The sequence below is a fragment of the Silurus meridionalis genome, chromosome 25 (genome assembly GCF_014805685.1).
Source record: "Silurus meridionalis isolate SWU-2019-XX chromosome 25, ASM1480568v1, whole genome shotgun sequence".
In the NCBI taxonomy this organism is placed as follows: Eukaryota; Metazoa; Chordata; class Actinopteri; order Siluriformes; family Siluridae; genus Silurus; species Silurus meridionalis.
Window position 1 is genome coordinate 9131322 of NC_060908.1, and position 12146 is coordinate 9143467.

At 36.7% G+C, this 12146-nt stretch overlaps 1 protein-coding gene across 5 annotated transcripts; it reads right to left on the minus strand.

The window, feature by feature from the left end:
- Positions 1-1299: 1299 nt before the first annotated feature.
- LOC124379325 (neuropeptide FF receptor 2) lies at positions 1300-11374 on the minus strand. 5 transcript variants are annotated; one of them, XM_046839601.1, is made up of 7 exons: positions 11246-11374; positions 10936-10965; positions 8058-8147; positions 7933-7968; positions 6695-7039; positions 4433-4532; positions 1300-4204 (listed from the first exon to the last, which is right to left on the minus strand). In XM_046839601.1, exons 5-7 carry the CDS (start codon positions 7029-7031, stop codon positions 3274-3276), a joined length of 1368 nt encoding a protein of 455 aa, XP_046695557.1. In that variant the 5' UTR covers positions 7032-7039; positions 7933-7968; positions 8058-8147; positions 10936-10965; positions 11246-11374; the 3' UTR covers positions 1300-3273. The 5 variants fall into 5 exon arrangements, with proteins under 5 accessions (XP_046695557.1, XP_046695555.1, XP_046695553.1 ...); XM_046839599.1 differs by having other exon boundaries at positions 10936-10969; positions 11246-11370; XM_046839597.1 differs by lacking the exons at positions 10936-10965; positions 11246-11374 and adding an exon at positions 10054-10132.
- Between the last annotated feature and the right edge of the window lie 772 nt (positions 11375-12146).

The window sequence follows — 12146 nt, forward strand, 5'->3', positions numbered from 1 at the left end:
GTGGTGGTTGAGGAGAATCCCCCCTTTCATATGTAAACCGCTTTGAGTGCTGCAGAAAAGCGCTATATAAATGTAATGTGTAATGTGTAATGTAAAGTATTAAGGGGTAAACAAAATAAAGCATGCTCTATAAGTAAGGATATGTATTTAACATGCATCATTTCAAATTGTTTATATAACTTGCCACATTCAGCTTCATGTAGTATGATGGTTTTGTCTGACCTGTTAAACCGAAACAGGTTAGGTGATCTAGAAACAATTCAAGCAGGCATTAAATCAGTGTCAATAGAAATAAAACATTTACTTGTTAATATAACTTGGCTTGTTAATGTAAGTTGTATGAATGCAGATTCTGAGCAAAAAATTCTCAGTTATTCCGTGTACCAAATTCTCTTTTTAAAACCTAGGCCACAAGGTTTGCAGGGAATTTATAGCAACCTGCTAACCTTAAAACGAAAGGAAAAGCTATCCCATGTTTAAATAGCAAATGTATGACGAGGAAAATGTTAACTGATTTTTAGAATTAGACATTTAGACAACATATTTTGAGCTATGACAGTTTAAGTACACTTTTTTAATTAAAGGGGACATACTGTACCTAATACTTAAAAAAGAAGAACACATCTGAAATTTATATACATTTAACAAACATTCTGCTTTTCCTCCAAAGTTTCAGTAATATAATTTATAATGACAATAATATAAGATTTTAAATGAATTAAAAAAAATATATATTTGTAATAGTCATCTAAGATACTTTAACACCAGCATTGAGTTTGGTTTAGCTGACTTTAGACACAAACAGTTCTAATAACATTTAAAACTCAATGTTAATCCGCTGGCTTATATAATCTTCTAACGGTAAGCAAAAGATCTTGCAGATCCCTTAATGTACTCCTAAAACCCACTTCAGGGAATATGTCCTTTAACTGTCAATTTCCTGAGTACTAAGATGTGCTTTCAAATTGTTACTACACTGTCAGGGGACCTACTTAAGATGAAGTGTTTCTTTTTCACCTCTTTTATAACTTCATCCTGACAAAATACATCATTCTTAGTTTATAGCAGACAGAGACAATGCTTATAATATAATGTGGCTAGATAACATTTGGTTAAAATACTTATAATAAATATAATAATAATAATAATAATAATAATAATAATAATAATAATAATTTTAGAAATTATAAAAACATTATTTCAAGCGTTTAATAATGCACTGTGTAGAAAGCAAACAATCTATTTCATGATGCAGTGAAATCTTTAATTTAAATATATAAAAAAAAGAAAAATGACTAGTTATCTTAATATATATTTATTGAGGAAATACTGAGAGCACATTATAATATATTAGATATCCGAATAATATGTAACAGTACCTGTTTAACACATAGTTAACATGCATACTCAAACTCTGAACATGTATAGACATACACACATACACTTTCTCTGTCTATAGCTGTATCATTCTGGTTTCTGAAAACAGTTTCATAGTTTACATACATTTCAGTTATAACTTTTTGAAACTTCTGATTGGACAATGTCATAATTAGGAGAATATTGTGTGTGTACCTGAGCTATAAATAAGCTTAGCCAATCAACCTGACCATGACAATCTCTTTACAAAATCTTATAGATCCCAAATCTGAAGATTTGTAGACTAAACTGAAAATGCAAAAAAAAAAAAAAAAAGAGAAAATCTCACCACAAATCACAATATCTGACCTCATCCGTCAACCTGTCCATCACCACTGCAAACAGGAAATGAGCTTAAAGCCTATCCTTGATGCAGTCTCACCTTCAACTTAAACCCTTCTGTTTTTCCTAATGCACACTTAACTACTGTTCTCATACATGTTCTGCACAACCCTCAAATACTTCTCTGACACACCTGACTTCCTTATACAATACCATAACTCCTTTCTTGTCACCCTGTTGTACAATTTATCTAAATCCACAAACAAACAATGCAACTCCCTCTGACCTTCTCTATACTTCTTCATCAACATTCTCAAAGTAAATATTGCTCTTCCTTGGCATGAAACCATACTGTTGCTCCCAGATGGTCACCTCTTCTCTTAGCCTGGCTTCCACTACTCCAAGCACATTCCACTACTCGCAGCACATCCATATACATAATGGCATAATGAGGAGATCAGTTGCTGTAGTCTTGGGACAGAAATGTTGTCCCATTTGAGTCTGATACAGAATTCAAGCTGCTGTCCAGGGGCTTCTCTGACATATTTTTTGGTTCATGATATGCCAAATTATTTCATATGGGGAAAGCGTGGACTGCAGTCAGTGTAGTTCAAATCTTCTACTAGGAAGCCACAATTTTGTAATAGGTGTTTGGCATTGTCTGGTTGAACATGCAAGGACTTCCCTGAAACAATTTTCCTCTGAATGGAGACACATGTTCTTGTAAAACCTGTATATAACTTTCTGCATTAATGGTGCCTTTCCAGATGTGCAAGATGCCCATTTCATAGGAACTAATGCACCCCTATATTATCAGAGTTGCAGGCTTTGCAGGACTGAAAACAGAACATTTTTCCACTGTGGCTGAGTCAGTTTTAAATGAGCTTTGGCCCAAAGAAGATGACAGCAATTCTGAATAACATTCACATATGACTTCTTCTCTGCCTGATAGAGCTTTAACCTGCATTTGTGAATGGCACAGCAAACTGTGTTAACAGACAGTGATTGCAATACAAAATCATGTCTGTTTTAAATCAAAGTCACCTGAGGGCCTGAAGATCACGGCCAGCCAATATTCAATTCAATTAAATTTATTTTTATCTGTATAGCACTTTTAACAATAAACATTGTCTCAAAGCAGCTTTACACAGATAATGTGGTGATAAAAATGAATATGATGTTCTTTATAAGTGTAAGTTTGTTCCTGATGAACAAGCCAGTGGCAATATGTCAAATTTTGATCGTGTCCATTTGCTAAATTTCTCCAAATACTCTGAAACTTTTAATAATATTATTTACTGTAGATAATAAGATACTCTTTGCAATTTTCCCCAACTTGTAGATGCACCTTTTTGCAGATTGATGATACTCTGTCCATCTTCTGAGAGACCTTTTACACCCAAACATTTTACTGACCTGTTGCTAAATAACCTAATTAGTTTTAAATTAGTTTCTTTTTAGTAACACTTAATTGTCCCTTTTGTTGCCCTATACAGACATTTATTTTATATTTATATTGGATAAAAAAAATTATATTAACAATTGATTTCAAAGACTTACAATTCCATACAGTATTTACTCTTTTATGGTAGAAAACTTTTCTTGATTTTCCAAGATATTTTTTTGCCCTTTTAGGTTTGGCTTTCCTGAAAATTGTCTGTTTTTAACCAAGCTTTTTTCATTGCTCTTTATTAATGTTTTGGAAATTACCATTCCTTGACTTGGACCTTCACCTCCAGACACAGGCCCTGGTGCCAAATTAATATTTCTTGGCTGGACAGCATTCTCCTGCACACAGTGCAAGTAAATCCTACTTCTGTTGTGATGCAATGAAAAAAGCTGAAGTTTAAAAGCAGCTTGGAATCCCCTTCGGAAATTTTCATTAAAGAAGCCATAAATGATAGGATTGATGCTGCTGTTGGAAAAGGCCAACCAGTGGGCCAAAGGGTAGATGTAGATGTTTATTACCCGGTGCTGGAACTCATTTAGGCTGGCATAATCACTCAGCATCATTAGGGTCCATAAAGGCAACCAGGACAAGATGAACAGCAGTGCAACAAGCAGTAACATCTTAAGCACCCGTTTCTTTTTCTGTGATGCAATCTGACGAGTTTCATAGCCACCTGGATTTCTGAAGTCAGAGCCAATGCTGGAAGCAGAATCTTGGCTTGCATGAGTGGGAGTGGCTGTCTTGAAGAGTGTGAGTCCAATGCGGGCATACATAATGACAATGAGAGTAAGTGGACCTATATAGATATTCGCAAACAGCACAGTAGTATATATTTTGCGCATTTTCTTGTTGGGCCAGTTTTCATGGCACCAGTAGAATGACTGTGTAGAACTGCCATCCCCTAATAAAATCGAAATATGTCTTTCTTCCGTGACCTGTAGCATGAAACCTGATGGACACATAATGCTAATGGCCAATACCCAAATCACTGCGATTGTAATAGTGGAGGTGGAAATTGTCAGCTTTTGCTTGAAGGGGTAAACAATGCAGCGGAATCTGAAAGTAAGTAACATTATGAGAAAAAGAAGAGAAACAGAGAGTAATAAGACACAACACAAATAGATATGCACAGCAATATAAAAATAAAATATAAAAATATATTAAATAGATTTTGTATCATTTGTTTGCTTATTTATTTATTTATTTATTTGTTTGTTTGTTTGTTTATTTATTTACTCACACTCACACACACAAAGACACACAAATACATGTATAATTCTCTACCTGTCCACTGCAATGGCTACCAGTGTGAAGACAGAAGCAGACACAGATATTCCTTGTACCATTCCACTCAGTTTGCAGACCAAACTTCCAAATGGCCACCCTAGCAGAAAAATTAGCATAAAACAAATGTATAATGACAAGAAAGCTACAGACATGTGCTCATTGTCAAATACAATTTAATTTACGGTTGGGACAATATATAAAAATAAATTAGGAAAATTATTGAATAACATTTTTTATATATATATATATATATATATATATATATATATATATATATATATATATATATATATATACTCTGTCATATAATGGCCTAAATATTCAAACATTTTATAAGAAGATGAAAAGGGCATTAATTAAGTTTAATGACTCAATACAAGTGGCAGTAGCATACATATAAGATTAAAGGCCTTTTTGTGTCAAATTTAATACAATGCAACATAAAACAAAAGAAAATATAAAAATATATTAAATAAAGACTAATATAATTATTTCAGATCATGCAAATAAACCTCCAATACGAGTTTGGTTATTGCCAATAACCTGCTGTATGAACTTGAGTCTTAAGTGGAATTATCACAGTAATTGTTGCAAGTTTAGCTGAGTTTGATGTGATGTGATATATTTGAAACTATTTAAAGCTTCTTTTTTTTAATGCACACATTTGTTTTAATATCTGAGATTTGACTTGGTCAGTCTAAAACCTTTTCTCCCTAATGAAGTTCTGTGTTAAATTTGTAATGTGTTTTCGGTCACTGTTTTAATACACATTTGAACCTTTTTGGTCCATGCCTGTATTTCTTTGTGTGATTCCAATCTGACCTTCAGATTCTTACTGGTAAGTGATTTGCATCTTGCATTACAACCCTAATATTTCTGCTCTCGAACAATTTGATATAAATGTAAATCCAGTATTTAAATGTGACATTCACATGATAATTAACATTGCCCTTTTGGAGTGTGCAGCATAGGAAAATATAGGGCTAGTAGGGTTTTCACATTTACTATTGTAGTTTTGAAAAAGTTGAAGATATAAAAAGCAAGTCCTCGGATGGAACTTTAGGCTGACTTTAAAAAATGAAAGTTAAATTAAACCATTTTACCAATATATAAGGAAAACATTTTAGATGTAACCTATCTACAATGTTAAGAACCACCGCGGTTATTTTACAGATGTCCAAAAAGCCATGGGTTATTTTATTTTGTTTTGTAATCACATTTTTTTTTTGTTATGATGTGAAATATACAGTATACTATACAGTATACTGTAGAATATATTGTATAGTATACTATACAATATACTGTACAGCAAGGATGAATGTGTTAATGGTCAATCAAAAGGTGCTGCAAATACTGCACACATACCTACTGTAAGCACACAGAAAACCCTGGGAACTGGTGAAAAAAGGGTAATTCTGTCCCCTACACTACCTGGCCACCCTATCTGAGCAAACTGATTGGTTCTAGCCTTTTGTTTCTGTCAGCAGGAACATCCTCTGCAATGTTTATAATATAATTAAATGCATAATTAATATTAATTGATCACAATCACTATACAAGTGCACTTACAGTATTTGCTCCAACATATGACAGACTGATGGTAATGTGACTTTTTGGTTAGCATGTTTCTCACAACTTTACAAATCTTTATCCCAAAATCAAATTTCAGTATATTTCTTGTATTTTAAGTAATTCTTAAGATTTTTCTTTGTTATCTTAGTACAAAGTTACATTTTGGAAACTGATTCAAGATTTTGTGCTGCTGTTGTGGTCCATACAAGAATGCTCATAAATTACTAAAGTCTAAAAAAAGTCTAGCCATTTTATCTGAATACTCATATCAACAATTCACTTCCACTCACAAAACCGTCAATCACTTTTTGTTTTTTGTTTCATGCAGCAATCTCTAGAGACTTTATGTGAAAATCCTAGTATATTGGCAGTTTCTGACATACTTAAACCAGCCGATCTGTCAACAGTATCCATGCCATGATTAAAATCCCAGAGATTGCACTTTTATACTATGTGCTTGTTTGATGTAAACATTAACCGAAGCTCTTCACTATCAAGTTTAATATTATGCTTCTGCTGCTGCCACAAAAATGGTTAGTTAAAAAACTACATAAATGAGCAGAAGTACAGGGTGTTCTTATTAAGTAGCCAGTAAGGTTATATGCCCTATTATTGCAAAATGAGCTGTCAATGGACTACTTTTTCAACAAAAACAACAATAACCATAACATATTCCATATTCCTTACCTGTAATGATGTTATCTACTAAAGTGGTGGGCATGCAGAAAAATCCAACAAGCAGATCACTAATGGCCAGGTTGAGAATGAACAGGTTGGTGACAGTTCGCATATGTTTGCTCCTCAGTACAATAAAGCACACCAATCCATTACCAACCATACACACAATAAAGATGAGAAGATAGGACACAATGAAAATTAAGGACACAAAGCTGTCATGAAGGTAGAAGTCCACATAGGTGATATTGGCACCAGGAGATGGAACAGGAGGGCTTGAATCCATCAAATTTTGATTGATTGATTCAGAAGAGATCGTTGAATTGAGCTCTAGGATTTTCACTGTCATTTTAAATCCTGGAGGTAAAAAAATAAAAATAAAATGTTTTTGTTTTTTGTTGATCACATTTATTTACATTAAAAAAAGAGAAGTACAGTGACATTTCTGGTAAGCTATTCTTAATAGAAATTGAGCTAGACTAGTATTTGGAAAATGCTAAAGAAAGAACTTCTGATATAGGACAAAGGCAATACCATTCACTCAAATGAACATAATATGAGCTGTTTAACATTGGACAACATATTGTATTATTTTTATGTCAGTCTGTCCCAAGAGGGATGCTCCTGACAATCCAAACCTATAGCACTGGAGACAGGTGGAGCAAATAAGGCATTAAATTGAATTTGTGTCACTAAACCGACTTGCTGGCTGAAGCTGAATCACAGTCGGTTGAAGACTGCATTGTGTGGTGGCTGATCGATCTCTCTTCCCACCCAAACTATTTTGTATTTTCTCTCTTCACCAGCGTGCCACAGCCAATACCCAGAGAACAAGAACAGGTCTATTGGTGCTGCAGATAGCAAGACATTTCCTGGGTAAATTCTCACAGAGATATGTCTGGCATGGTCTTGGCAATTAAAGCTTTGGCTGCAGATACATTTCCTCAATTTAAATATTTTAAATGGCTTTGGTGTTTTATTGAGAATAAATATGGTGAACAAATAATTTTTTTTAGATCAATTTACATTTTACACAGTGTCTCAACTTTTTGTAATTGTGGCAGTAATACTAATCATATGTTTTCAGTTTAAACATATGTACCAAACTAATGGTCTACTGCTAATGGTCTCTCTGCTGGTGGGAAAGGCAAATATACAAAAGTATACATATGCAAATCCATGCTGCTTTCTGTTGGCAACAGTGATATATAGTGAAGTGTGCAAAAGAGCGTCATGGAAGGTAAACTTACCTGAAATTTAAAGTTGTCCAAAATGGGTCAAAAATGCTAACAAATGGAATTTAAAGATAAATGTTCAGTCTCATAGAAAAGTATTAATTGATTAAGATCCCGAATGTCCACCGTCGTGCACCCACCTTATATCTTGGCGCTGAGCTCTCCCGTCAGCAGCGCGCGCGGTTTAGGAGACTGCTTCAATCGCACGCGCCTTAAAATATGGCCAGTCCCTAGAGAGACAAGACAAAATGAATTGTAATGCTAATTCTATTACATGTTGCATTTCCCTTGTGGCGTAAAATAAAGTAACGTGCGACTGTGATAGGAAAGATGACTGATTGTAATGAATGTACGATGGGAAACCACAGTGAAAACTCTGAATAAGGAGCTTTGACTATTAATTTTTGTTCTTAGGTGTAAATGAAGGTGTGAACTCGTGTTTTATGCATGGAGCCCTGCAATGGACCCGCAAATTTCAAAGGTGTTACCCGAGAGACCCAGATAAAGCATATACCTAGATAAAGAAGATTGGTTGCTCAAGCATGTTTAATTTGACTATGTTCTAATTTTGGAATATTCTCAGCATTTCTTTTTTTTGTTTTTTGTTTATGTTTATGAATTTTAAACATCTATAAAACAGTTATGTAATGGCCATGTGTTATATTGGTGGTATAGTATAATGATCAAACTTCCACAGGAACAACAGGCAAAATAGCAAATCCAGACATAGTTGTGAAAAGACAGACCACAGACAGACAGTCAGACAGACAGACAGAGAAATGTCAATCATTAGATCAGGGGTGGCCAACCCGCGGCTCGCGAGCTGCATGCGGCTCTTTGGCCGGTTTCATGCGGCTCTTACGTTCATATCGATTTTTGTGTGTTTGATTTTTAATGTGCGTGTTCGCTTTGCTTACGTTCAATACAGTATTTTTAAGACTTAAATGAGCTTGCCCCTACTGGGAAACTTTGCGGTATATCAGACCTTGGCATGAGGCCAATCATAAATTACAGGGATGCACCGAGAATTTTCGGAAATACCTAAATCACAGAAACAACACGGCAGAAACACAATTGTAATGACGCAATAAAAAAGCGCAGCAGCACACGGTTATCTGGATAAGAGCAACATGTCTGCGGTGTGCGGATAGCAATTTGCAAAACATGTAATGCTGAAATTTCAAGAGGGGGTGTATCTGCAAAGAGTTTCTCCAAGTCGGGTTTAATTTATCACCTGAAATCCAAACATCCCGATTGCCAAAAGTAAAGTCAATCCGAGCATGCGCACTCCGTCTGTAGAGGACGTTTTTGAAAAGGCAGGAATGTTTTCCAGTGATGGTGCCAAGGCAAAATGCATAACACAAAAAATGATGGATTTCATTGCCATTTGAATTTTCATTTCGGTGCATTCCTAAAATATTATCGTTGGTGTGGCCCTCTGACACAATTCAGGTTTCTCATGTGGCCCCTTGTAAAAATTAATTGCCCACCCCTGCGGTATATTCATCTCACGCACATGCGCATTTGACGAAAATATCGTATTAAACTCAAGCGAAGTGAACACGCACAATGAAAAAAACACAAACAAAGTCTGTGTTTTCTACCCTGAAACATGTGAAATCAAAGCATCGATCTGTTCTGACTGACACACATGTGAAAGAATTGCTTCGAGTGGCAACAATGGAATACGAGGCAGATTTGAAGGGGATTGTTTAAGGCAAGGAATGCCAAAAGTCCCACTAAGTAACATGCATAGTAAAAGAAAAACGCTATTGTAAATTATTATATTTTTGTTTGTGGACTTGGTTAAACAGAGTTTGTGTGTGTGTGTGTGTGTGTGTGAGACAGTGCACACAATGTTCATTGTTGAAAATGACTGGCCTGTGGTCTTAGAACTGTAGGAGTCAATTTCTGTCATTATGTTGATGTGTGACATTTACAATAAATCTGGCTGAGCAGAGGTGTGTGTGCCCATGTGTATGATGTGCCCATGTGTATGATGTGGCTCTTTGTGTGGTAGTAGCTAGGGGAAATGATAATAAATAAATAGTTTGGTATTGACAATAATATATCGTTGTATTAATGTTGTCTGACAATCAATCATTCGATTGCTTCTGTCTTGGCTGAAGTGCGCACCTGAGTGGGGAGGGGGCGTGCTGCTCAAACAATACACTGACAGTGGTGAAGCAGCAGCAGCTCCGTGTCACTTGTGTTATTTTACATTTATCTCCCCTCATCAGGCGGTGAGGGTACTACATTTTGGAGGTTCCACCGAGATTTGAATGCAGTGCGAGTTGGCTTCCAGTGACGACAGCCCGCTTCCAGTGCCATTCAGCCTACTACTCATCCCAGGTGACCAGTGGAATGAAGACGTATGGTGTCCGTTTTGAGCCAGGAAGGAAAGTGCAAGCAATCTGAGGTTAATCTTCGATACCAGGAGCGCTGCAGAATTCCAGCCAGCTAAGGACATTTCTTCTATCACTTTGCACACATCTAGAAATTGAGTAACTCATGGATCACTTGGAGGATTTGAAGCTTGAGGTTACAGGAGCATTATATGCTTTCTCAATAGATAACCTTCTTGAACTATGTGAGTTTCTAAGAATTGAGTGTGAATATGCGATTAGCCAAAATCGTTCATCTCTTATTTCTGTGATTGTGAAACACATTGAGAGAGAAGCATTAGAGGAGCTATGAAATGCTGGTATGTCAGAGCTTTTGTTCCTAAAAGACAAAATCAGTGAAATTCAGTGTGCGAATGCAAACAGCGATTCGGAAAAACACACAGCACACACATCTAAGAAAGTAACTTTAGATGCAGTACCAGAAACTACAGAGCAGGAAAAACTGCAAAAAGAAATTGACACGATTCAGTTAGCTCTGCAAAAATTAATTCAGCAAAAACAAGGTGCAGCAAATCACACATACCAAAACACTAGCACACTACAACACACAAACATACCACAAAGCCCTAACACATTACCAAGCTCAAACATACAGCAAGACACAAGCACATACCTGCATCCAGTGCCATCTCGACCGGTCATGCTTCCTTGGAACAGAGAGTTTAAATATCAGGACAAATTGGTGAGCATGGACAAAAAGACAAACTCACCTTTTCTAGTTTGGCCCATCAAATTGAGCATGGACTAAGCAGGGGGTTTTCAGAGCTTGAAATTGTGAATGCAGTAATAAGAGCAATATCACCAGGCATGCAGCTGCGTAGCTACCTGGAGGGAAAACCAAACCTAACCCTGCCCATTCTTAGACGCATTCTACGAGCACATTATCAAGAGAAAGGGGCAACTGAATTGTACAAGCAGCTCACCTCAGAAGTACAGAATAGCAAGGAGACCCCACAAAGCTTCCTCGTTCGTTGTCTTGATTTGAGGCAAAAGATCCTGTTCGCATCTCAGGAAGCGGAATCCAGTTTGAAATATGACCCAATCCTGGTTCAGAGCATGTTTCTCCACACTGTCCTGACTGGTCTGCAAAATGAAAGTATTAGAAGTGACCTGCAACCTTACTTGACAAGAACTGATGTTAGTGATGAACTTCTCCTAGACAAGGTCAACGTTGCATGCGCAAATGAAACGGAGCGTCAAAACAAGAAAAAGCTTCTGTCCCAACAGAACATCAAAGTGAATCCAGTGCAGGCTAATGAAGGTGCTGTTGAAAAGAAAGTCAAGACACAGTGTCACAAAAACACAGAGAAACTGGAACCTGACATTTTAAGCGAGTTAAAAGAAATGCGGTCTGACATGGCAGTGTTGAAGGATCTCAGTGTGGAGGTGTCTCAAATTAAAGAATCTATACGACAGCCTCAGCTCATGTCCACACAATGTCCCACCCATGTGAGGGATCAAGCCGGCATGCAACCACCTCAGTCTCTGTACCCGACTCCAAATTATCTGCAACCCTACGACAGGAGAAGGGGAGCATTCCAACGGCAACAGTGGCTCCCTGCACAACGTTACCATCCTCCTTCAACTCGTGTAAGGAAATGTCTGGCCTGTCAGCAAAGTGGATTGGATGTGTACTGCACTCATTGCTATAGATGTGGCAGCAGCGACCATTTCTCGGCTGGTTGCAGAGCGAGGGCCAATAATGTACAGGGACCAGTCGTTAACGGGACCGGGTCACCACCGCGGGACAGGGAGTGACCAGCCATATAACAAAGTCCCCACAAAGCTGTGCGCATTGTGGCATCATGGATCCTGACCTCATAT

Coding starts and splice junctions, on each gene's coding strand:
- LOC124379325 (XM_046839601.1), bottom strand. CDS start 7,031: ATGACAGTGAAAATCCTAGAGCTCAATTCAACGATCTCTTCTGAATCA. Junction 4,533..6,694: donor AGTAGATAACATCATTACAG/GTAAGGAATATG, acceptor TTTTTCTGCTAG/GGTGGCCATTTGGAAGTTTG. Junction 4,205..4,432: donor GTAGCCATTGCAGTGGACAG/GTAGAGAATTAT, acceptor ACTTACTTTCAG/ATTCCGCTGCATTGTTTACC.